Here is a 25,552-nt window from a genome sequence, read left to right on the forward strand (position 1 = left end):
TATTGTGTGTCAAAATTGTCGGCTGACTGAGAAGCATAGCAGATCAAGTAAACACCGACACAAAAACAAGAAAATCTTAAATGAAAATCTTGACATGAGAGAGGTGTGTGCAAAAATGGTCCCGAAGGCGCTCACCGATGAATAAAAGCAAAGGGAAGTTGAAGTTTGCTAAGACCTTTTGGAAAGGCAAGACAATGTTTTGGGCCATGTTATCACAGGTGATGAAACATGGGTATACCAATACGACCCTGAAACAAGTGAATATAACATACATGAATCATATTTTTTGCTCCATAAGATGCACTTTTTCCACCCCCAAAAAGGGGGTGGAAATAAGGGTGCGTCTTCAGGAGCGAATATAAAAACATATTTTAAGAACCCACACCTTTTTCCTCACCCTGGTGGCTCAGCGCATTTTCCGCGCTCATGCCTCGGTTCCCCTGCTGTCTTCTGGCAGTGGCACAGCGGTGCACGAGGCAGGTGTGCGCTTTTTGTGTGCCTGCTTGGTCCCGCATTTCACTCCGAATGGCTGCCTTGGGGCTGGCTGCCACTGCATGTGCCTACCATTAGACGTTCCCTATCCCCTGTCCTGACCTACCACTAGACCACCAGAGGGGGGACAGGGCACACCATTTAGTTCAGAATTTTTTTTATTGGTTTTTCCTCCCTACAAGTGGGTGCGTCTTATAGTCAGGTGCGTCCTATAGAGCGAAAAATACTGTAAATATGACAAATTAATAAACCAGAAAGAAGACTTCTCTAACACTTGCAGTTAACACAAGCAGGGCTTGAAGCCACACTTTCATAATGCATCTTTGTTTTGATAATTTTTTTTTAAATACAGCAGCCTTGTTCATATTTCATTAAATACAGCCCATTCGCATTGGTGGTAGTATGGTTCCTGGGAAAATCTATGAATCATGAATAACGAAATACTTAATCTATGGTAAACTAGAGGTTAGGTTCCAGCAGTACATTTTGCACCTCAAAACCTGTAAAGTGAATAATGGATCCTACAGGAAAAATATAGTTAGGTTCCTGCATGGAACAGAATTTGAAAAAGTCATAGAATATTTAGAATGTTGCAAACATATATTTTTATTTATTGTTTATTAAACTTGATATACCACCTTCATTGCAGCACAATTTAAAGCAGTTTATAATAAAATACATCAATAAAATGAAAATAGAACAGTATACTACATTCGTACAGAATCATTAAAACATTCAAAGTCCACCACTGCAAAAATGTGCTCTCCATTAGTTTTCACAATTAAGAAAAAGCTTGTTCAAAAAGATAAGTTTTCAAAAGTACACGAAACTGAATATTTGAAGATTCTAAATGTAAACTTACAGGTAAAGAATTCCATAATGCTGGCGCAATGGCAAAAAATCCTGAATTTTGGGGTCTCTCCCATTTCGTGTTCAAAGGATGTGAGATCACTAGTTTATTAAAGATCAGCAAGCCCTTGATGGAGAATATGGAATAATTAAAGTTGCCAGATAATCAGGAACACCTGAATGTAATGTTTTATGGGTCAAAGTTAAAATTGCATATATAATCCCCAGTTGTTTAACAATTTGTAACATGCTTTAAAGCAAATTCTCTCTTAAGAACATAAAAATTGCCGCTGCTGGGTCAGACCAGTGGTCCATCATGTCCAGCAGTCCGCTCACGCGGACCAGTACTCTAAAATGAGTCTAGCCTCACCTGTGTACGTCACAGTTTAGCAGGAACTTGTCCAGTTTAGTCTTGAAACCCTGGAGGGTGTTTTCCCCTATAACAGATTCCGGAAGAGCGTTCCAGCTCTCCACCACTCTCTGTGTGAAGAAGAACTTCCTTATGTTTGTACGGAATGTATCCCCTTTCAACTTTAGAGAGTGCCCTCTCGTTCTCCCTACCTTGGAGATTGTGAAAAGTCTGTCTTTATCTACTAAGTCTATTCCCTTCAGTATTTTGAATGTTTCGATCATATCTCCTCTCTGTCTCCTTTCAAGGAAGAAGAGGCCCAGTTTCTCTAATCTCTCACTGTACGGCAACTCCTCCAGCCTCTTAACCATTTTAGTCGCTCTTCTCTGGACCCTTTTGAGTAGTACCATGTCTTTCTTCATGTACGGCGACCAGTGCTGGACACAGTACTCCAGGTGAGGACGCACCATGGCCCGGTACAATGGCATGATAACCTTCTCTGATCTGTTCGTGACCCCCTTTATCATTCCTAGCATTCTGTTTGCCCTTTTTGCTGCCGCAGCACATTGTGCAGACAGCTTCATTGACTTGTCGATCAGAACTCCCAAGTTTCTTTCCTGGGAGGACTCTCCAAGTACCGCCCCGGACATCCTGAATTCATGCATGATATTTTTGTTACCAACATGCATCACTTTGCACTTATCCACATTGAACCTCATTTGCCATGTCGCTGCCCATTTCTCGAGCTTGATTATGTCTCTTTGTAGATCTTCGCAATCCCCCTGTGTCTTCACTACTCTGAATAACTTCGTATCATCCGCAAACTTAATCACCTCACTCGTCGTACCAATGTCCAGATCATTTATAAAGATGTTGAAGAGCACGGGTCCAAGCACTGAGCCCTGCGGCACCCCGAGTCCGAGTATTGTCCATTTACCCCACTCTCTGTTTCCTATGCTCCAGCCAGTTTTAATCCACGTGAGTATTTCACCCTCGATTCCATGGCTCGCAATTTTCTGAAGTAGTCGTTCATGCGGAACCTTGTCAAACACCTTCTGAAAATCCAGATATACAATGTCAACCGGGTCGCCCTTGTCTATCCGCCTGTTTACTCCCTCAAAGAAGTGCAGCAAGTTCGCCAGGCAAGATCTACCTTTGCTGAAATCGTGCTCGCTGGTCCTCATTAAACCGTGTTCGTCAAGGTGATCAATGATGCGGTCCTTTATCAGGGCCTCTACCATCTTTCCTGGTACAGTCCCGGTGCAGTCCCAGTACAGCGCCTCTACCATCTTTCCCGGTAAAGTCCATAATTTTGCACATTTGATATAAGCCACAAGAAGAATGCCCTGGAACCTGTGTCCAGCTGCACTGTCTGCCTCTATCATCATTGAAAAGGTTCTAGTCCCAATACTGCCTCACACACACACACACACACTCTCTGTCGTCTCTGGTACAGATGCATCTGGGTGCACCTCCTTAGAAAGAACAGACTATGTCATGTTCAAGGAGATGTCCATTTATTATGAGTCCTTCATTCATTTATATAGCATTATACATGGGTCAGTTTTTTCAGCATATGACTGTAGGAAAGACCATATTTGATAACAGGATACATAAAGCAACTAGAAAATAATAAAGCAACTAGAAAATAATAAAGCAACTAGAAAAAGGTAGCAAACATAAGGGGTGGAGTTTCATAACTATGGCATATAATACTGTCCTTTTGTCTAAGTTCAAGCAAATGTTTCTTTCTTAGCAAATGTTTCTTATCTAAATGAGAAGCAGAATCGCTCAGCTAAACACAAGCTGGCTTTACAGAACAAAATGAGGACACAGAGCTCAGAACACAAAGAAAAAATGACCTTGTAGCTTTGCAGCAGAATGAAAACTGTTTCAGCAGTTCTTGTTGCAGGACTAGAAAAACTTACAAGGAATATATGTGCCCCTTCAATCCCCTCTTACATCATGAAAATGACATCATAAGTGCACAGCATGAGCTTGGAGGGAGAGATATTCCAGATATGTCTCTCGAGGAGGGGGTTTAGGAGCAGTAATACGAGCACTACAACACATACGCAGTCTAAACATGACATAAGCAACATGGGTACAAATAATAATAGAGATTATAACAATAATAAGGTCTTTTACCCATCCCTGCATCCAACTAGAGTAGTGATCCCAAGGATTAGATAAACCAGAGTTACGTTTGAGCTCAGCAGAGAGGTCCTCTAATTTCTGAATGGCCATAGTAACCTTACCCCTAGGACCTGTATTGTCAGGAATAAAGGTGCAACAAGATAAAGTACTGGGGATAAGTTTACAGACACCCCCCTTCTCAGCAAGGATCATATCCAGGGCCAGGCGGCTAAGCAGAGATTTACCATTTTGGTCCACTCTTTTCTGAGCACTGTCCGGTTTATAAGCCCAGTCAGTGCCAGTGTTCCACCTTACCACTCCCCAGGACGCACACTTATCTCCCCAATGTGAGTTAATAACACATATTTATATGTCTTTAGTTTTAGGAATATCACGGAACCAGTCACACTGCCATGCGGCATCAATTGTTGAGCAGTCCCTAATGTCACAGTAGTCAAAGGAGAAGGTGGCCATGTGCACACTTCTGGAATTAAACCAAAAGGTGGTTTGCTGTCTATCTTTCTGGATTCCTACTGAGGAGCAGCCCCCCTTTGGGAGGAAAAGTTCCAGCTTGACATCGCGTTCACAAAGAGGTGCCTGGGGTGTCGTTTACAGATGGGTACGAGCAAAAAGTTTCATGGACCCAGGACACATCATCCCTGTAGACACAGTTGGAGATGATCCATACAGGAAGAAAAACTAGCAGCAACACTGCTAGAAGGAGAATGATAAAGTTAGTGGAATGCTGCAGCGAGATCATCGTGCTGTTCCACCAGAAGGAGTGAGGTCTGCGCAGGGATGGCTTGCTTCTGGGGTTTTAGGTTAACCCTCTTCAAGCGACTGCGTGGATCCAAACGGGAGACTCCTCAGTGAGTACAGCGTTCATGATTGCTGCGATCACAGTGGTGGGAGGTCCAAAGGGGAAGTTTGTCTGTTTCCTATCCTTGGAAAGCTTCTGGATGATGACCATGTCACCAGGCTGGAAGGAGTGGGTAGGAATCTGTGGAGAAAAAGGAGAGGTGCAAGACACGTTTCTTTCAACATGCCCTAACGTTCCTATGAGCTTTCGGACGTATTCTTCCTGTATCAAGGGGAACTATTAAGGGGTTATCTACCCATGGGGCGGGTAAAGGTCATCCTATGAGAATCTCGAAGGGAGAGTAGCCAGTGGTGCAGTGAGGCTGCATCCTAATTTCAGCTAGAAGAATAGGGAGAAATTTCTTCCAATTTACAAACAAGCCAGCTGTGGCTTTCCTGATTTTGTCCTTGATAGTGCAGTAGCTAAGTCTTTTCATACTCTGGCAGTGAAAGCAGGACCATTATCTGAGGTAGTATGTTTGGGGCATCCCCACCTAGGGATGATTTCGCGAAGTAGGATATTCACCACAGTCTGAGCTGTTTCATTTGTGGTGGGAAAAACTTCAGGCCATCGGGAGAACATGTCAACAATAATAAGGGCATTAGCTCCAGTTTCTAATGCTCTTTTTCCTTGAGAAGAATTTAACAAGAATTCAATAAGATTTTTATCTCACATTTCTGTTTTGTTAAATCCATTGGGTTTTTAAAATATTAGTATGTGATGTCATTGCATCACATCCATGCATGCTTGGGAATCCTCAAGACACAGACTTAAGCTCTGGCAGAGTTGGGGCCTTCCAAAACCTGGACAAACTGCCAGGTTTTCAAAATTTGTCTGGACACCTGGATAGTCCTCTAAAACGAGGATCTGGTTGGGTAAATGAAGAGATATGGTAACCCTAGATATGCTCAACAGGGCAAGAAGGCAGAAAAAAAAGGAAATCCAACAAATCTACAGTAAAAATGCAGTGAGCCAAGGACAAAGGAAAAGAACTGCAGGCAGATATTGAAGATGCAGGCAGTTTATTTTAAACCAACAAACAGATTGTTGCTTACAAATATAGCACTTTATACAAAATATGTGACCCAACGCAGGGGTCCCGTAAAATGGTGGTTTCAAAGGACACACAACAAATGTGCCTGATCTGTAAGTTGAATATGTAAACAATAAAATTGTGCTGCTAAAAGGGCAAAGAAAGACAGAGGTGATGCTGAGTCAGATAAATAAGGATGCAGAGAGAAGATGGATGGCAAAACATGACAAGAAAGCAGTGCCAAATAGACAAGCAGACTGCAAGACAGTTAAGAGAAGAAAGAGGAAAGGAGAAACTGGGACCCACATAAAGAAAAATAAAATTCTTTTTTGTTTCTACCCTTGTTAACCGGTCATTTTATTTTTCTATTTTAGAACATGTCGGTTTCTGGAACATGCGTCTGCCACAAATGGTTTTAGACCGCCAGAACACCCTCACTCATTGGTCCAGCAATGCTAAATCTCCAGCTCTGCGATGGGTCATCTTTGGCATCTCAACATATAGCGATATTTGCAGGGTTTGCAACGTTCTCCAACTGCCCAGTGAGGAGAAGTCGTGGTACCTTTGAATCACAGCCCCACCAATTCCCGCCGGAACGCTTATCCTGTAGGACCTGGAAAGAAACGCCCGACTATCGTCAGAGGCGTTTGCCCTGCAGCAGGTCGTCATGGCAACAAACAACTTCCGGCTGTCGGCGGGAGCTCTGTGAAGATGGCGGAGGAGAAAATACTGATGGTGAGCGGCTGGCGACAGACGTGCAGATGCGCAGTAGCTTATGGTAGCCATCGCCCATTGATTTGATTTGTATTCTTAGGTTCAATTTAAGCAAGGTTTGCCGCTTTCCTTTCCGCTATAGGAAGGGGGGGGGGGGGAGTTTTCATTTCGGCCTTGCTTATCTTCGTATCCGGCAGTTGACAGTGTTTCAGTTTGCAATGGCTAAAGAGTTCCGATGCTGTCACTGGCCGAATACAGTATTTGACAGAGCCCAGCAAGTATGGTTTGGGGAGAGCACGGGGGCAGATATTACGGAAACTAATATTGGATTGGTCGCCACCTTATACGAAAGTAAATAGGCAAACTACACCCTACTGGACGTCTGGTCTGCCGTATTTCAATAACGCTTTGCTCCACTCTTCGTTTTCCACCATACGCTTCTCACGTTGCTCTTTTTTCAAACTTTGGTCATTATAATAGACCTCGGTTGGTAGTAAAGCTGTGTCAATCAAGTCAAAATTTGCAAGATGAATCAGTTCGGTTTTTCACATTGCTTTTTTGGTCTTAGTCCTGCATTCTAACGGGAAATAGCTCCTATTTTATCATCATATGTCAAATTTGCTTCTCAGGCCAGTTCCACCTATTTTTGAATTTATCTTGGACGAAGAGAATTTGGAATATTTAAACTGGTACTGATGTAGGATTACTCTTAAATATGTTTAGACTTTTTGTCCTTTATACTGTAGGGAACATAAAATGTATATGTGTTATCTCTTCAGAAATTAAATTTGTAGGTATTTGATTTTTAATAATGATAATATGAATTAAAAAAAAATAAATAAATCTCATCTCCAAGGAAACAGATTGCTCCTTGTGCCCAAAGATGGGTTTTTTTGAACTACAGTACTGTAGTTTTATTTTTCTTTACACCAGTGACACCTAGTGGTTCTCTTTTTGTATGTCTTTTTTTTCGATCAAGTTGTTGACTGCTTTTGATTTACTTTGTGTCCCTTGCTTTCTTGTTCTATAATTACTGTATGGTTGAAGTTAGTGGTATTGAGTTTTGAAACGTTTCTTATTTGAGCCTTCTGTATTAATGTAAATAAATAAAGTTTAACTGTCATTCTGGCTTTTTTGGTAAATAGGATTGTGCTGCTCTTATCTGCTATCCAGTATGATTTAACTTTTTTTGAGTGTGTTAAATTGGTTTATATAAGACTGATAGAATAAGGGGAAAGGGGATGAGACTTGTATATCGCCTTTTTTGTGGTTACACATTCAAAGCAGTTTAGAATAATTCTTTAGTATAAATTATGTTAAATATATACCCTCTGATGTCAGAAGGGAGTTTAAAAAAGTACTGTTTGAGCAACTCTTTGATGTAATTACATATTATATTTGTGGAAAACTGCAATAAATAAAAAAACACCCCCAAAACTATTTTAGCTCTGATATGAATTTTCTGTGCTTCCAGTGAGTGTAACTTTTTTTTGTTAGATTTTTTTGATGAGGGGTAATGGATGAAAGAATTTTGGGCTTCATTCACCCTAATCTGAAACTTTTTCTCAGAAGTTATTTACAGTAGAAAAGGTGACGTACAAGAGCTGGTCAACTTAAAAAAATTGTTGCTGAATATTTTTTGTGCCTCACCTTGAGGCCATTTTACTAAAGCCATGGTAAAAATGGCCTTAGCGCATTCTTTGCACAGGTATTAAGGCCACTTTTGCTGAGCCAGAAAATAGCTGATTTCCCCATTTTCTGATTTAATAGCCCAGCACTAATTTTGCCATTAGCGCTCAGCCATTAAAGAAACCGCGTGAGCCCCAACCACCATCTATTTGGTAGGCAGTAAGGGCCCCCACGCTAATCATACCTTTATCGCTCACTACTGTTTGGAACAGAAAAGATAGTCGGTTTGGGCAAGCAGTTCAGCAGAATCTTTTTGCTTCCTGAGCACCAACTTTCCCTCCAACCCTCTTGGGTTTTACCAGGATCCTGCATATTCATTGTTTAACTTCTTCCAGAGCCATGATCGTGGTGACTTGGGAGTCTCACATGTGAGAATATTATTCCTACTTCTCTTTGAGGAAAGCAAAGATACTTACTTGTAGGAGGTGTTCCCCAAGGACAGCAGGCATATAATCTCACAGCCTGCCCACTTCCCCTAGTTGGTGGCTTCTTAGCTTTGTTACTGAACAGACTTGTTTAGTTGTTTTTAATCCTTGCAGGTTTAAAATGTCAGTTGGCAATAATGGAGAACAGTGACTCCTACTTCAATCCAAATTTCAAATGGCTAGGCCTTAACAGTTTCTGCCCTAGGGCTACCAATGCCCATGCAAAATATCTTGGTCACAGATGTATCTGTGCTTTTAAATGGAAGAGATTCTTCATCTCAATCTTACCAAATTCAAAGTCCTTAACTTTTTGTTCTGAGTAGTATTATGGGCATCCCATTTAGCATTCTGTGTGCTTCTTGTTACCCTGAAGAATTTATAAGTATAGTATGTTTCTTTTAGTTGCCTGTTCCATAATTCTCTCTACTTTTAATGAATGGGTAAATATGCTTTCTTTTAGAACTTATGTTTCATTATAATTAATTGTTTTTCTATTGTAAACTGCATTGACCTGCATCGATAACTAATTGTGGTATACCAATTATAAATAATAAATGTAAAGAAGCAGAAATACAAATATCCTCCATCAGAGTACATATCAGTATCAGTGCACTCTAAGGTTATCACATCCACATCATTGTGAATCTGGAAGCTTATTGTCCAGTCACTTCTTGACTAAAGGGGCATCTTCATTTTATTTGTAAGACCCTTTTTTTAGTAGTTATTAGAGCAAAAAAGTGAACTTCAAGCATTAATCACCTATGAACTCTATATTTGTTTTTATCACAACAAGGTAGCTTTTACCAAAGACCACCACACTTTTCCATTTCTGTGAGGAAATAGTGCTCTCTGCCTTTTGTCTTAAACTGAATAAGAATCCACACAAGTAGTCCTTTTAGACTCTGGAAGGCAAAGGTTTCTCTCTTACTATCTTATAGTGTGTTTGCCATTTTAGTCCAGGTAAATATAGGCTTCTAAATACAAACAAACAAAAAAAAAAGGCGATATCTTATTGGATTAACAGTACATTTTTCACTAGCTGGGTGGGATGGGGGGCTAAAGTCCCCTTCCTCAAATAAAGATAGAATAGACAAAAGATGACAATACTAGAATATATATAAAAGCATTTCAAAGAGAAAAGGTGCAGGTAGGAGGGAGAGATGGATGATCAGAAGCTGTAGAATTTTATGGTTTATAAAGTGTTTGGATCTAACAAAGATTTGGAGTTTTATTTTGGTAGTCTCTTTAAGATCTGGTCATTTTAACTATACACTATTTTTTTTTTGTTCCATTGAGAAAACAATATCATAGGACCCTTAGAAATACTAACTTAATTTTACTATCTTTTTCACTTTTTCATTAGGTGGTGGAATAGCCTCAGATGTGGAGTGAATCCACCATAAGGAGTTAATATCCAACTCTTTTGGACGCTCTTGTTTTGTAATCACTGGCTTCCAATCACCAGCCTCCCTTATTATTTATATTATATTTTTATCTTTTTATAGTTTTTTTTCTTCTTTTTTCAATTCAATTATATTTTCATATATTCTTACTTTTTAAAACAATAAATATTTTAAAATCTTTCAATATTTAAAATCTTTCAATGTTTTCTCCTTTGTTTCTTTAGAGGCATATATACATATAAGTAGCAGGCAGTACTTATGGTGGATTCTCTCTGCGTCTGAGGCTATTCCACCACCTAGTGAAAAAGTGAAAAAGATAGTAAAGTTAAGTTAGTATTTCTAAGGGTCCTATGATATTGTTTTGTCAATAGAACAAAAAATAGTGTTTAACCCATTTTGAGTGAAGTGTGATAGTGGTGCGTGAATGCATTTTAAGTATAAACATGTTATGTTTCTGGATTGTTTTAAAGTATTCTTTTTTGTACCCTGATTATAAGGTCGATTGATGCAGTGCTCTGATCCCAAGAGGTGACACCTCGGTTTGTCTCTCGAGGGCAATTTCTCTAAACAGTTAATTTTGTGCATACAGTGATATGATGGAACTTCACTTCCTAAGTCAGGACACATGAAGTATGATCTTAGCCTCTCAAATTTATTGCCAGCATTTGGGGGAAATTCTAGAAATGGCACCTAAATTTAGGTTGCCTACCAGTGCTTAAGTTCTCCCATATGAGGAAAGGCTGAATAAATTGCAGCTATACTCACTCGAGAAACGTAGAGAGAGAGGAGACATGATAGAGATGTTTAAATATATCACAGGCCGTATTGAGGTGGAGGATGATATTTTCTTTCTTAAAGGTCCCTCGGCCACAAGAGTGCATCTGCTGAAAATCAGGGGTGGGAACTTTCATGGCAACACCAGGAAGTATTTTTTCACCGAACGGGTGGTGGATCATTGGAATGATCTTCCACGTCAGGTGATTGAGGCCAGCAACGTGCCGGATTTTAAGAGGAAATGGAATACACATGTGGGATCTCTAGGGGGTTAAAATCAAGGGAGGGTAGGTCATTGGAGTGGGCAGACTTGATGAGCTATGGCCCTTTTCTGCCGTTATCTTCTATGTTTCTATGTTAATTAACAAACACCGTTTAAAATAACAAAAAATAGCACCATTAAAATACCTATGTAAATCATACATGTTGGAATCATGGCTTCTTAGAATGCTGAATGTCACTATGGGCATGGCTAATGCTGGAAGTGGCGTTAGGTAGCATAAAGCGCCTATGCAGGTGTGATTCATGACAAAGATAGGTTCCGGAAATGTAGGCCCGTAAAACCCTATCTTTCACAGAGGCGTGATTCTCTATATGTCATCTGATTGACATTCGATTGGCAGCCGCTTTTTAGGTGGCTGCCAATATTGACGTCCTGTAGAAAATCCTGGCCTCACTGTAGAACTTCCATTGTGCCAAAGAGAACTTCCTTTTGGAATTTGGAAACCTTTAACATGTACAAGTATATGCAACCTATTCAGGTGTGCTTGGAAATTGCTTATGATTAAGCCTGTGGCATGCAAAACAATGGGAAATATTTCTGTATCTTTATGCTACATTTTCTTGGGACCAGGATCTTCTCTCCAGGCAGTTGTGGCATTTGATGTTTTGTTTGTGGGAATTGATCTTGTCTTTGACATCTGATCGGTTTCTCGAACTTCTCATCCTCATTCACAGTTTTTTCACTGAATAATAGATTCTCATGCACTTCCTCTTCTGTAGTATGTTGAATGCTTTTTCCTTTATGGGTAAATGGATCCTGTGATCTGTGCTGATGCATTTTGCTGCTTGGTATATTGCAGTAAATCGTGCCATCTTCCTTTTTTGAGATTTGGTTAGAAGCTTGCTTTTTGCTATTTTTGCTTTAGATTGGGTGGTTGTTGAAAGGCCAATATTGGTAGAGCATGGAATATCTCTATTGGTAATTTATCCTCCTGGAGTAGTAGTTAAAGTCTTTTATGATTTATGTTTTTCCATTTCTGAATTCCATGGCACTACGAGAATGGCTATGGTTTTCTTTTCTTTTTATTGCTGTAGGTTTTCTCAAAATGTGTTAAGTAAAGAAGCAGTTTTCCTGGAGATAATTTGGGGGTTGTAATCTCTCAGTGAGGATTTTGAGGTATTTATCCTGGTCTCCTGGATCAGAAGATATACAGTGGAAATTGTTGGCTTTTCTGTGTATAATGGACTCATATGTAAAGGGTGAAAACCAGAATTATGACAGAATCTGAATCTTATTGATTAGTTTCCTGTATACAGATATTTGTAGATGGGCATTGTGAGAAACCAACTGGTTTATTTTCTTTGGAAATGTTTGTTATTTTGGGAGTTCTTATTCTATTGCATTCCACTGAAATTTTTTACATAAATATAAGCCAATTCACTCCTAATTTTCATAAGAAAAGAACAACTGGGTGATGGTTGAAAAATGGATTCAAATTTGGTAATCCTAGAAAGACGTAAGGAAGCTATCACTGTCAGAGGACGTGTAAATGATATTTTAAAAAGTTCAGATAACTATGTAAAACTGCTTGCGTCACTTCCGTGCTACTAAACTTTTCAAACAAAGAGCTCCTTTTATAAACCTGTGGTAGAAATTTCTACTGTGGGCCAGCAAAGTAAATACTCTGGTGCTCATAGGAATTCTATGAGTGTGGGAGCATTTACCTCACCAGCCCATGGTAGAAACCTCTACCACAGTTTTGCAAAAGCCATTGGAGCTGCTTTTAGTAGCACTGTCAGTCTATCAATCAGACGTCTGCTGCCACACTATCTAAATCATATTCTAATGTTTATTTCCCTTGTTCAAGATCCCAACAGTCCCAGGTGCTTCAGAGCCTCGGAAATCACGCCTGAAAAAAGGTAAGTATTTTGAGATGTATTCAATTCAATACAATTTTTCTACATAACAACCATCGGCTACGTTTTGTCCTTATTTTTTCTCCCTTCCTCTATGGAAGTGAGAAAGTACAAGAAAGGGGCCTTAGCTCTCAGGTTAATTGGTAGACTGTGATTGATAAGATGGAGCAGAATGAGAACTCACAGGTGAGGAGTACTGAGAATAGAGATATGAACCAGGCAGGTGAGACTTTCTACCAGCAAGGTCTGTATATTCTTGTTAGCCTTGTATACTGCTCTTCATTAGGTGTTCTGTCATTTCTTGCGCCAGTCACCAATTTCCAGAGCTCTCCTAAACAGCTCTCTCTATACATTGTAAATATCAATGTTTCTGCTTTTATGGTCCTGCGACTCCATTCTTTAGAATCCTACCTCTAATGCAGGTGTTCGTTGATTTAAGTTCCAGGATTCCTGAAATGACTTGCGCAAATTTACTTTCATGACATAACCACATCTCAAAGGCTCTTTCAGACATAAACCCAAACCATGGTCTATATGACAATATACAGCTGAAGCATATGTTTAGTACTGGTATAATGCCATATGTAGGTAGGTTACTATGTGTCTTATCTTTTCTTTCTAAGGGTATAGAAAACTATCTTGGGAAGTGAAACCACTGTAGAACCCATTTCAGAACAATTAGGTTGTGGGGTCTGCACATCTGAGGGAAAGTTTAAAACTACATGTTGATTCCCTTTATTTGGAGACAAATGCACAGTCTCAGAAAAGAGATAAACAGATTGAGTAGGTAGTGTCTGAAATCTGAAGAGATTGAAGTTTCTATAGAAGAAGTAGTTCTTGCATGATTAGCTGGCAAGAAGTTCTTACATTTGAGTTCATAGCACTTTCAGTTGCTAGTGTCCAAACACCACTTCCTTTAATTTTCCTCCTCCCTATAGCGACAATGATAGTTTGTGGATCCTGCACCTCAGGTGGCTCCAAAGGGGCCCCTTTGGGCATGTGCCTACACCCATGTTTCATGGTAGGGCTCCATTAAAATAGCCCTCACCAAGAAAGGATGATGTCTACATGTAGTATCTACTGTCGCCAAAGCAATGCACAGAGTGCGTGATGCCTTCTACCAGTCCAATAGAAGAAAATGAAGGAGAATCTTTCAACAGGCATGATCTTCTCTCTCCAGGTACATTCAAGTATGCACTTTCTTATCAGTTATTGGTAATATGCAAATCCCACATGCAGTTTTCATCATCACAGGGTTCTTCGGATACATTCCTAGTTCTTGCTTAAAGTGGTGAGACCTTTATACCTACAATAAATAACCCCCTCCTTTATCATGCCATGCTAGCGTTTTTAGTGCAGGCTGCTGCGGTAACAGCTCCAACACTCATAGAATTCCTATGAGCATTCGAGTTGTTACTGCCCCAGCCGGTGCTAAAAATACTCATTTAAATTGTTGTGAGAAAACTCTATATTCTAGAAACAGGCTCTTGCCTACCAGTGAAAAAGAAGTGAATCACTTAGGAAATCTTCTCACCATTTTGTCATCTTCAATCCTTATAGACCTGGTATACCATTTGCAAAAAGCACTTTAGCGAACTAGCTTGCTCTTTATACAATTCTGTTATGAAAAAGTAGATACTCCTCTTGGTTCCAAAGTCAAGTTTCATCAGATTAGAGCTACTACAGAGACAATAGCTCTCTTGGCATAAAGCTCTGGCAACCTGGTCAAAATAATACTAGGTTGGGAGCGATTTTGGTTTTCTGGACTAGGCTCAGCACAAATAGCATGCAAATTATATGCATACTATGTGTGTTGAGCAGCCTGGTAAAAGGGGGAGGAACTGTGCCTGGCACCTGTGCTGAAGAGCAAATCAATCTTCTGCGCAGGCCCAGAGCAGCTCCTGATTGGCAGAGCTCGCAAGCAAGTTTAAAAAAAAAAAAAAAAAATTGTAACTTGCACAGGATCAAAACCACATCCTCGGGCTGCATCAGGAGCTGTAAACACTAATCCACTTCGCCACACTGTATAGGGTTGTGCTTGAGTTCTGATAAGCAGCAGCAAAAAAAAAAAAAAAGACATCCAAGGCTGGAAGTTTTTGTTTGTTTGTATGCTGCTGCTTCAGAGTTCAAACACAGGAGGAATGGCTTGGTGGCCACAGCTCCTGCCTTGAGGTTATGTGCCTTTTCTATCCTGCTGTCTATGAAAAGCGGCCACTATAAAAATGTTCTACATGTACAGTAGATGTAAATGTAATGACAGGAATGCGCAACTTTTGTGAAGGTGTATTTGGGGGCACAGTTTATTTGTGTACTTTATAAAGTACATATGAACATTTATACCTATGTCTGCAGCCACATTTTAGCTGTGATTTTTGTAGCTTTTCAAGGACAGTGTTATCGACCCACATAGGTGCCTATGTGGCTCATAATTGAAACAGAAAAATGTCTAAAAACTGGCCTAAATCGGCACTTGGATGATCAGTAACAAAAGTCATCCAAGTGCCGATAATCGAACAGGGTTTTAGACTATTTAAAAATGACCTAGGCCTTCACAGTGCTGCTGAACGAGCAGGGCTAAAAGGGGCATGTCAGGAGAAGTGTCAAGGGCAGGACTTGGACGGGACGTTGGCCGTCCTAGACTTAGTCGTACTGCATATATAACCAAAAGTTTTACAACACTGCCTAGACGGAACTTGTACGTTGTGACTTAGGTTATCTAAAACCAGGTCTAAGTCCACAAAAGGTACCCAAAGTGACCAGATAAGCACTGCAGACACAAAGTACAGACACCCATACACTGCCCCAGTGATCACTGACCCCCCCCTCAACCCCCATAAAAAACGTAATAACAACTTTACATATCTGCCTCCAGAACATCAGCATCTGGCAGCCTGGCATAGGAAAGCCTAGTAGAGCTGCACAGAGGTGGCTTAAGTGGTCTGGGGGGAGGGGTGGGTTAGTGAACCATAGAGAGAAGGACCCAGGCCCATAAGCCACTCTATTCACTGCATTCACGGAGAAACATGTGCACCCTCCAGAAAACCCCCAAACCCTTTTGAACTGCCATATAAATGGCTCCTGCAGCCATAAGAGCTATTGGGGTGGTAGATAGGTGGGACTAGTAGATTCTGGGGGTGTTTTGGGGGCCTCACCATGACCTATAAGGGAGCTGTAGTGAGATGTTTATATGACACCCTTTTTGTGAAGTTCACAGCAGTGCCCTGTAAGGTACCCCACTACTCTGGTGCCATGTCTGGGTGTCCAGTCCCTTACTTTTCTGACCCCTCCCACGCCCAAAAGGTCTTTTTCTAGGCGTTTTTGAGTTGGACTAATTTTTTGTCGAAAATGGGGTATAAATATGGACGACTTAGCATTCTGGATGATCAGATGGCTGGACGTATAGTTGGATGATTTTCGGAAAAAAAAAAAAATATGCTGGATGTATTTTTCGAAAATGGATCTTTTCCCGTGTCTGACTTTGGATGACTTGCGACTTAGGTCAAAACAGACTTAGACATTTCTTTTGATTATGCCCCTCCACATGTCTTTTGAAAATAGGCTACTGACCTATTATAAAATTACTCTCTTAAGGGAGTCTTTTTCTAAAGATTAGTTAATGTTATCTACAGCAGGACCCTAGGAATAAAATGGGTTTTAAGGCTGATAACATGTGCTAATCTTTAGTAAAAGACCTTATTAGACTTTTATATATATATATATATATAGGGTTGTGCCTGATTTGCAAGGACTTAATATACCACCAATCACACTTCCAATTAGAGGCTGATTGAAACTGGATTTTTTTTTCTGTTTGGTAGCAATTTTGGCAGAAACTTGCCACATGGTTTCAGCTGAAACAGAAAACTAAAGCTTGGTTGTGTAAATGTAAAACAATTAAACCCACTGGGGATTGTCATGTGCAGCATCTTTCATACTGCCCACCAGCCCCTTGCCCAACATTTCTCATTCTATCACCCATCTCCAGCACATGCCATATCTCTCCCTCCATTCCCTCCACCACGGTTCATAGACAACGGCGTGAAAGACAAAGGCGCGCGCCGACAACTGAGCGCAAGACGGAGGCGCGCGCCGAAGAAAATTACAGTTTTTAGGGGCTCCGATGGGGGTTTTTGTTGGGGAACCCCCCACTTTACTTAATAGACATCGCGCCGGTGTTATGGGGGGTTTGGGGGGTTGTAACCCTCCACATTTTACTGTAAACTTAACTTTTTCCCTAAAAACAGGGAAAAAGTGAAGTTTTCAGTAAAATGTGGGGGGTTACAACCCTCCACATCCCCCACAACGCCCCCATAACGCGGCGCGATGTCTATTAAGTAAAGTGGGAGGTTCCCCCCACGCCCCCCCCGTCGGAGCCCTAAAAACAGTAATTTTGAGTGGCGCGCGCCTCCGCGCTGCGTTCAATTGTCTGGGCGCGCCTTTGTCCCGGCGCGCTTTTGACCTGACACCCTCCACCACTATGTCCAACATTCCTCCCCCTTGCATCCTTTTCAATCTGTCCCTCTCCACAATCTGTTCCCTCTCCACAACATATCCAACATTTCTGTCCCTCATCCTTCTCTTCCCCATGCATCTCTACCTCACTCTTCTCTATCTCTATGCCCAACAATTTTCCTCTTTCTTCCTTTCCCCATGTGTACCATCTCTTTTCCTCTCACTCACACGCTCATGCCTAATAATTCTCCCTTTCTAGTCCCTCCCTCCCTTCTGTGTCCTGTTTATGCCCCTTCCTTCCTCCATCCACTTACATCTTTTCCCCTCTTCCTTTTCCCTTCCAGCCTTATGCATCTCCTCTCTCTATTTCCTTCCATTCCACTTTATCCATGTGTACCTCCTTCCTCTCTCTTCTTTTCCTCTTCATTCATGTGCATATCTTCCCTTTCTCTTCAGTTCCCTTTCCCTCCATCCATGTGCATTTCCTCCTCTTTCTTCCCTTCCTCTCCATCCCATAAGAAGCATATCCCTTCTCCCCTTCTCTTCCATCCATGTCCAGCATTTTTCCACACCCATCCAGCCAACCAACCAGCCAGCCTTACCAACTCTCTCCATTTCCCCACATCCCTCAGTCCAACATTGCACTCTCTCTCCTTCTCCCCACCTGCAAGTCCAGTGTTTCACTTCCTCTAACCTTCCTCCTTCTTCTGCTCTACCACTGCCTGACCCGGAATCTGGAGTCCACAAAGGGCCCAACAACGGCGCTAACTTCAATGATGAGCCTTAACATCCACGCGCTTGGGTAGGTCCTGTTGTCTCCACCCACTTTGACACATTTGCGTCAGAGGAGCGGTACCAACAGGGCCTCACAAGCGGATAGACTTGAAGGCTCTGCGTCAGTTAAGCTAGTACCAGTGCCGGGCCTTGTGAAGGCTCTGGACTCCTGACAGGCAGTGAGAGGGTAGCAGAAGACGGAGGGCTCTTCATCGTTGGAGTAAGCTTGGTGTTGCCCGGACTGTGGGGCCACCCCAGCTGGCCCAGAAGGCTTCCTTCTGATTCAGTGCTGACATCGGAGGGAAGCCTTCCAGGTCAGCTTTGACGAAGGGGGCATGCTGCTGGAGGAAGGGGAGTGGGAGACCCATACCGCGAAGGTCCCACAAGCGGCTCATGTACACCTAGGGGTACGTGTACTGCGTTTTGAGAAAAACTGGCCTAGTGGACGGTGTACTGAACTATAGAGATGGGACTTGGGCCCATATCCTACTCTAACTACTGTACTTATGGTGGAATATGTGAGCCTTCCACAACCCACCTAAATCCTACCTTATCTACATGTAGGTGAGACCTGCAGGCATAAGGGCTATTGGAGTGGTATACAGTTGGGTACAGTAGGTTTTGAGTTTTGGAGGGCACAGCATACACTACAAGGGAGTTATGGTGAGATGTGTAACTGGGCTTTTTTATGTGACATTCACTGCAGTACCCCCTAGGGTGCTCCACTGCTCTGCTAGGATGTCTGTTTGGCCAGTCTACTGAAAATAGCTTGTTTTGTGCATTTTTCTTTTGGATGTGTATTTTTTGAAAATGGGAACTGAGAACAAGCACATGTGAGAAATGGCCATTTTTGAAACAAAAAGATAAGATGTTTTACTATTTCTAAAATGGCTATGTTTACTACTGGATTTTTGTATATGTTCCGCAAAATGTTCAAACTCTGATTTGGACATTATATCGAAAATGCCCCTCTTTATATTATTAGCAAAGCTGAAAAAGACTTGTTTTTTGTTTTTTTTAATTCTTTATTCATTTTTACACTTTCAATAAATGAAAACAGTAAAGAATACATTTTATACGTAAAACAACACTTAATATCCTTACATGACTTATAAAGAGTTATAACCCTCTTCCCTACCCCTCATTATCCATCAGGTTATCCATTAGTTATCCTAGTGTATGATAAGTGCTCTATATCAAATATATCTTATCCACATATTAAACATTTATAAACCTTAAGAAACTGTTACATAATCCTTCCCCCCTCTCAATCTCGCAAGGAAGATAAGAATTCATGTAAAATCTTTATTCCCACCCTCCCCTTTCCCTGGGTAAGCAAATTAATACATCAATAAAAATCAAACTATAGTGATTCTACAAAAAACATCAATGGGCCCCATATTAATTTGAAATTTTTTGTGTTCCCTGACAGATCAGCATTCCTTTTCTCTAATTTATAAATTAAACATAAATTTGCCCACCAAAATGTAAAGTTAAGTCGATCCCAATTTTTCCAATTTCGTGTGATTAATTGTATAGCTGTACCCATCATAATTTTAAAAAAGTTGTCTTTTATATTTATCTAAGTGATCCTTAACATATAATAGTATACCACAAATCACAACTTCATAATTCAAAAAGACTTGTGATTTCTTTAAATTATTATTCACAGCTTCCCTAGAATATCAGCATGATATTTTGATAGATCTTTCAATAAGGTACATTTTGATAGAAATCAGTGCATCAGAATGGGATTCAAGAGTATAGTGTTAACAATAACAACACTGAGGTGTCCTGGGATCATGCTTTATTTCCTGTGCTGCATTTGAAAGTGTCATTTAGAAACCTTTTACTAAGCAACTTCATAGCTTTGGCAAAATTGTTCACAGTCTGTTACAAAACATGTACACCCAGCTGTATCAATCATTGATGTCTGGTTTATCTTGCAGTTTTCCATGTCTTGAGCTAGAAATTTTCTTACTTGACTTCCTGAACAGTTGCTGGCAGGATAGAGATGGTGGGAGCACCTCTCTTTTGTCTAAATTTCTCACACTTGACCATCAGAATTGGTATGGCATGTTGAAAAAGATTTTGTATCCTTTTTTTTTTTTTTTTTTTTTTTAAATTCTTTATTCATGGGGGGGCGTGGCTTGGAGCGCGCACGATATGGCAGCCTAACTGCAGCGCTCCCGTATCCAGGCAACAAACGGAACAAAAATAATATTTCTACTTTTTCAAATCGCGATTAAAAACACTTAAAACAACGTCGGAGATGGCAAATATGAAGCAGGGGAAAGCTGAAAAACCCTCGACATCAGGTATCTCAGCAAAAAGAACAAAAGTTACTCCCCTGTCACCATCGAGTGTCCCGTTCCCGATGGAGACTGAAGAACTCACTGAAAAGGCTGATATAATGACTGAACTATATAAAATAAAACTGATGCTGACTGAAAACTCCAATAAAATATCTGAAGTAAAAGAAGAGCTCCTTAACATGAAACAAGAAATCCAAACTGAGAGACTGAGAATGACTGTGCTGGAAGAAAAAGTGGAGAGGTTTGAATCTTTCACAAAGGAATATGACAATGATAAAAAAGAAATAGCAGCTTTAAAAAATCAAATGGTGGACATGGAAAACCGAGGAAAAAGGAAGAACATCAGAATTTTGGGGCTGGCTGAAAATATTGAAGGAGAAGATCCAGTACAATTCCTGGAAAATCTGTTACCTAAACTGCTTCAGCTCAATTCAAAATGGCCGTTAGAAATTGAAAGAGCCCACAGAATCCCCACAAGAAAGCCTGTAAATCAGGCTGCTCCAAGACCTTTGATATTCAAGGTGCTACGGTATCAACAAGCTCAAGAAATATTAAAAATGGCAAAAGCAAATAAAAACTTGAATTATAAAGGATCAAAACTTATTTTAGTACCGGATTTTGCTAAATATACTGCTAACATAAGAAAACAATTCCTCACATACAGACAGCAGCTGAAGGAAAAAGGATACATATATGGTCTATATTATCCATCCACTATGAGAATATCCAGTGGAAATAAATCCATATATTTTCAAGACCCGGCAAAGCTGAAAGAATTTCTGGCACAAAAAGATCCTAAGTTTATATAAAAAACAGAACAATTCAGCTGAAGAAAGAAGAAAGAAGAAAGAAGAATGAAGATGGAAAAAAATGAAAATAAAGAAGATTATTAAAAAAAAAAAAAAAAAAAAAATATTTTTTAAGACATAAGAAATGTTACTAACTGGAAATAGTATTTATTGGAATAATGGATGCAATAATATAATAATATTTAAAAATCAGCATCCAATATTATTAATTATTATTATATTAAAAAAAAAAAAAAAAAAAAATATATAAAAATATTTATTATCAAAATATAAATAAAAATTATATATAAAATACAAGTTTTAATCAAATTAGATAATACATTTAATTATATAACATATTAAATTATTAAGATTAAGTAATAATAAATGAGTAACAAAGAAATTATCATTAAATATTGAAAAAAAAAAAAATTTTGTAATTGTTATATTGAGAATAAGATTTAATAATGAAATATATTAATTTATTATAAAATCAATATTTTAACTCTGTATAAGGAAATTATAATTTTAAGAAATATATATAAGAAAAATAATTGATTATTTACAGAAATAATTAACAAAATAGATGTCTAATAAATATTTTATTTTAATTAATTATTCAGTCATAATAACTTATTATGATAAATAAGAAAATAAGTAAATGAATGATAGATATTTAATAAAATATGAATTTATTATAAAACTTATGTATTGACATAAAATGTATATTTTAATCAATTATTCATTCAAATTAATTTATTATGAAGATGATTTATGAAAATGATTGAAACACATTATTATTAAGATTCATATTATATATTTATATTAAAAATGGATATACTTAATTTATATGAAGATATATAGAGATATATATAGAGAATAAGAGCTACATTTGAAATATGTTTATCTATTAAGAATATTATATTATATGTATGCATATTGAATATAATTTATGATTCAAATATATATAAATTTCATATATTTATAAAATTTTATAGATTAAATGAATATAATTTTTAAGAATATAAGGGTAGAAATATAAAGAATGTATTGAATTCAAAAATATGTTTTTAAATAATATAATGAATTATTAGTTGCCTGGAGATGGAGTTGTAGGTTTTGCATGACCAATGCGTGTTCCAAATCAGAATAAGATAAAGGGTGGGAGGGGAGGGAAATTAATGGGTGGGATAGGGGATAAATTTTTAATGAATGTGCTAGGAACTAATCATATAAATAATCATAGAATAGTGGATAAATATTGGATAAATATAATTATTAATTAGATGGATCTAAAAATGTATTCACTGAATGTCAATGGTTTAAATCATCCTATTAAGAAGAAGAAATTGTTATCGTTCCTTAAAAATCAAAATGCGGACATTTACTTTATTCAAGAAACTCATCTATCGGAAATTGAATCAAAAAAATTATCTGGAGGTTTTATTTCTAAATGTTTATTTGCACCGGCTTTAAAGAAAAAGGCTGGAGTGGCTGTTTTAATAAATAAAAAATGTAATGCAGATTTTAAATTAATTAATTATGATCCCTTAGGAAGATGGGTACATGTCGAAATGGTTCTGGGAAATACTACCCTGAATTTATTCAATTTATATGCTCCTAATACGAATCAAATGGAGTTTTTTAAACAAATTCAACAGTTGCTTTTACCACTGGCTACATCTAATTTAATAGTAGCAGGGGATTTCAATGCTGTAATGGATCCGATATTGGATAAAAAACCAAGTAAAGTTATAAAATCATTAGGCTTAGATAATTTGATACTATCTTGTGATTTAGTAGATATATGGCGAATTCTTCATTTTAATGATCAGGAATTTTCTTTTTGTTCTCAGGTCCATAAATCTTTTTCACGAATTGATTATATATTTGTTTCTAATAATATAGCGCAGCGTGTCTTAAAAGCAGCAATTGATTCCATTATAATTTCAGATCATGCTGGTGTGTGGATTAATCTTCAAAATTATGATGTTGAAAATTTTGATTTAATTTGGAGATTTAATAATGATTTATTAGAGGATTCAAAATTTCTTGAAGACTTTAAAATAAAAATGCAAGAATTCTTTCAATTTAATGAATCAGATGATATTAATGCTGAGATTTTATGGGATGCTTTTAAAGCAACTATGAGAGGAAATATTATTTCATATTCAACATTTATTAACAAACAAAAAAAAAAACAATTTATTGAGATGGGAAAGCAAATTAAATTATTAGAAAATAAATTAATTGAGAAATGGGAAAATAATACATTACAAGAATTATTAAAATTAAAAGTTAAATACAATGAAATTTCTTCTCAAATTGTAAGAAAAGACATTTTCAACAAACAAGTACAATATTATGGAAATTCAAATAAAGCAGGGAAATTATTAGCAAACTTTCTAAAAGCAAAGAAAAGAAAATCTAAGATTATTGCAATTAAAGATACACAAGGTAATACACATACCAACACAAAAGATATTATAACACAATTTCTTGATTTTTATAAAGAATTATATACTTCCAATTCTTATAAAAATAAAGAACAAGACGGATTAACTTTCTTAAATTCATATATTGGACCAAATATTCCAGATCATATAAAAGGAAGTTTAGAAGAACCTATATCTTTAAAAGAATTAGAAACAGCATTGAAGTCTCTTAGAGTTGGATCCGCTCCAGGTGGAGATGGGTATACTGTTGAATTTTATAAATTTTTCCAAAATATTATATTACCACATCTGTTAAATCTATATCAATATCAATTAAAGAATGAAAAAATTTCTGGTACTATGGCAGAATCGATAATTATAGTCTTACCAAAACCAAACAAAGATCCTACTCTGGTATCAAATTACAGGCCTATTTCATTATTGAATGTGGATAATAAATTAATGGCTAAAGTATTAGCATTAAGATTGGCAAAAGCTCTCCCTTTCATTATTGATGTACATCAAACAGGATTTATTGCTAAAAGACACTCATCAAATAATACTAGATTAGCATTCCACTCATTAAATTTAGCAAAAAATATAAATGATCCAGCTTTTTTAATATCTTTAGATGCAGAAAAAGCTTTTGACAGAGTGGAATGGAATTTTATATACCAAGCTTTACAATGGTTTGGTATAGGATCCGGTTTTATTAAAATGATTCAGACATTGTATAGCTCTCCTGGAGCAAGATTATATATTAATAATAATTTATCAAATAGATTTAACTTGCATAGGGGAGTTAGACAGGGATGCCCTCTGTCTCCTTTACTTTTTGATATTGTCCTAGAACCTTTATTAATTGCAATAAACAAAACTAAGGAGATAGAGGGAATATCATTTACCAGTTTTGAATTTAAATTATCTGCATATGCAGATGATATATTATTATATTTAAGAAAACCGGAAACTACTATTCCATGTATACTAAATTTAATAGAAAAATATGGTACTTTTTCTGGATATAAAATTAATTGGAATAAATCTGAAATTCTCCCAATAAATGTTCATTGTACCAAAGGATTATTTGACCCATATTCATTTATTTGGAAAGAGGATGGTATAAAATACTTAGGAATTATGATCAAAAATACAATAGAAGACACAATCAAAGAGAATGAAAAACTTTTATTAAAAAAAATAACAGAAATGTGTGAGCAATGGAATCCATTACATCTTTCTTGGTGGGGAAGAATTCAAACAATTAAAATGATGATATTGCCTGTGGTTTGTTACCAAATGAGTATGATTCCAATATTTTTTCAGGGGTCATTTTATAAAAAACTTAATAATATTCTTACAAAATTTGTTTGGTGTGGGAAAAGACCAAGAATCGCTTTAGTATCATTACAAAGACCAATTGTGGAAGGGGGGGTAAATTTTCCAAATTTTTATAGGTATCATCAAGCCTATATCTTAAGACAGGGTATGTATTGGATCCTCCCAGACCTTTTAGAAAATGTACCAGATTGGCTATATTTAGAATGGCGGCTCCTGTTCCCTTTATATCCAGAACAATTAATAACCATAACAATGCCTAAAAAATACAAAGACCACAGAATTTTATTTGACACTTGGAAAACATTGAGATATATCAGTAATCTATCACCAGAACCTATTATTAAATCTCTAACTCAATCAATATGGATAAACTCCAGGATCAGAATTGGCGGAAATAAAATCGTCTGGAAACAATGGATAAATGCAGGAATAAGAACATTGAATGATGTCATATCAGAAGGATCACTGCTTAGTTTTTCACAATTGCAAAACAAATTTGGTTTAAATAAAACACAATATTTTAAATGGATGCAATTGAAGCAGGCCATTCAGGTAGGGTTCCCTGAATGGAAAAATCTAAATAAT

At 38.0% G+C, this 25,552-nt stretch overlaps 1 protein-coding gene across 7 annotated transcripts in view; it reads left to right on the plus strand.

Annotated features, from left to right (window-relative positions):
- The first annotated feature begins 6,332 nt into the window (after positions 1-6,332).
- The window catches only part of BBS4 (Bardet-Biedl syndrome 4), a 111,617-nt gene continuing 92,397 nt past the window's right edge, over positions 6,333-25,552 (plus strand). Inside the window, exons 1-3 of one of the 7 annotated variants that reach the window (XM_033920291.1) lie at positions 6,371-6,453; positions 12,814-12,865; positions 13,801-14,042. In XM_033920291.1, the coding sequence (XP_033776182.1) occupies positions 13,973-14,042 (70 nt within the window). In that variant the 5' untranslated portion in view covers positions 6,371-6,453; positions 12,814-12,865; positions 13,801-13,972. Of the gene's footprint in view, positions 6,549-6,635; positions 6,711-12,813; positions 12,866-13,800; positions 14,043-20,037; positions 20,158-25,552 lie in introns of those variants that run through there. The other 6 variants (XM_033920293.1, XM_033920294.1, XM_033920290.1 and 3 more) reach the window with 6 other exon arrangements.

This window comes from Geotrypetes seraphini, chromosome 14, assembly GCF_902459505.1.
Source record: "Geotrypetes seraphini chromosome 14, aGeoSer1.1, whole genome shotgun sequence".
NCBI lineage: Eukaryota > Metazoa > Chordata > Amphibia > Gymnophiona > Dermophiidae > Geotrypetes > Geotrypetes seraphini.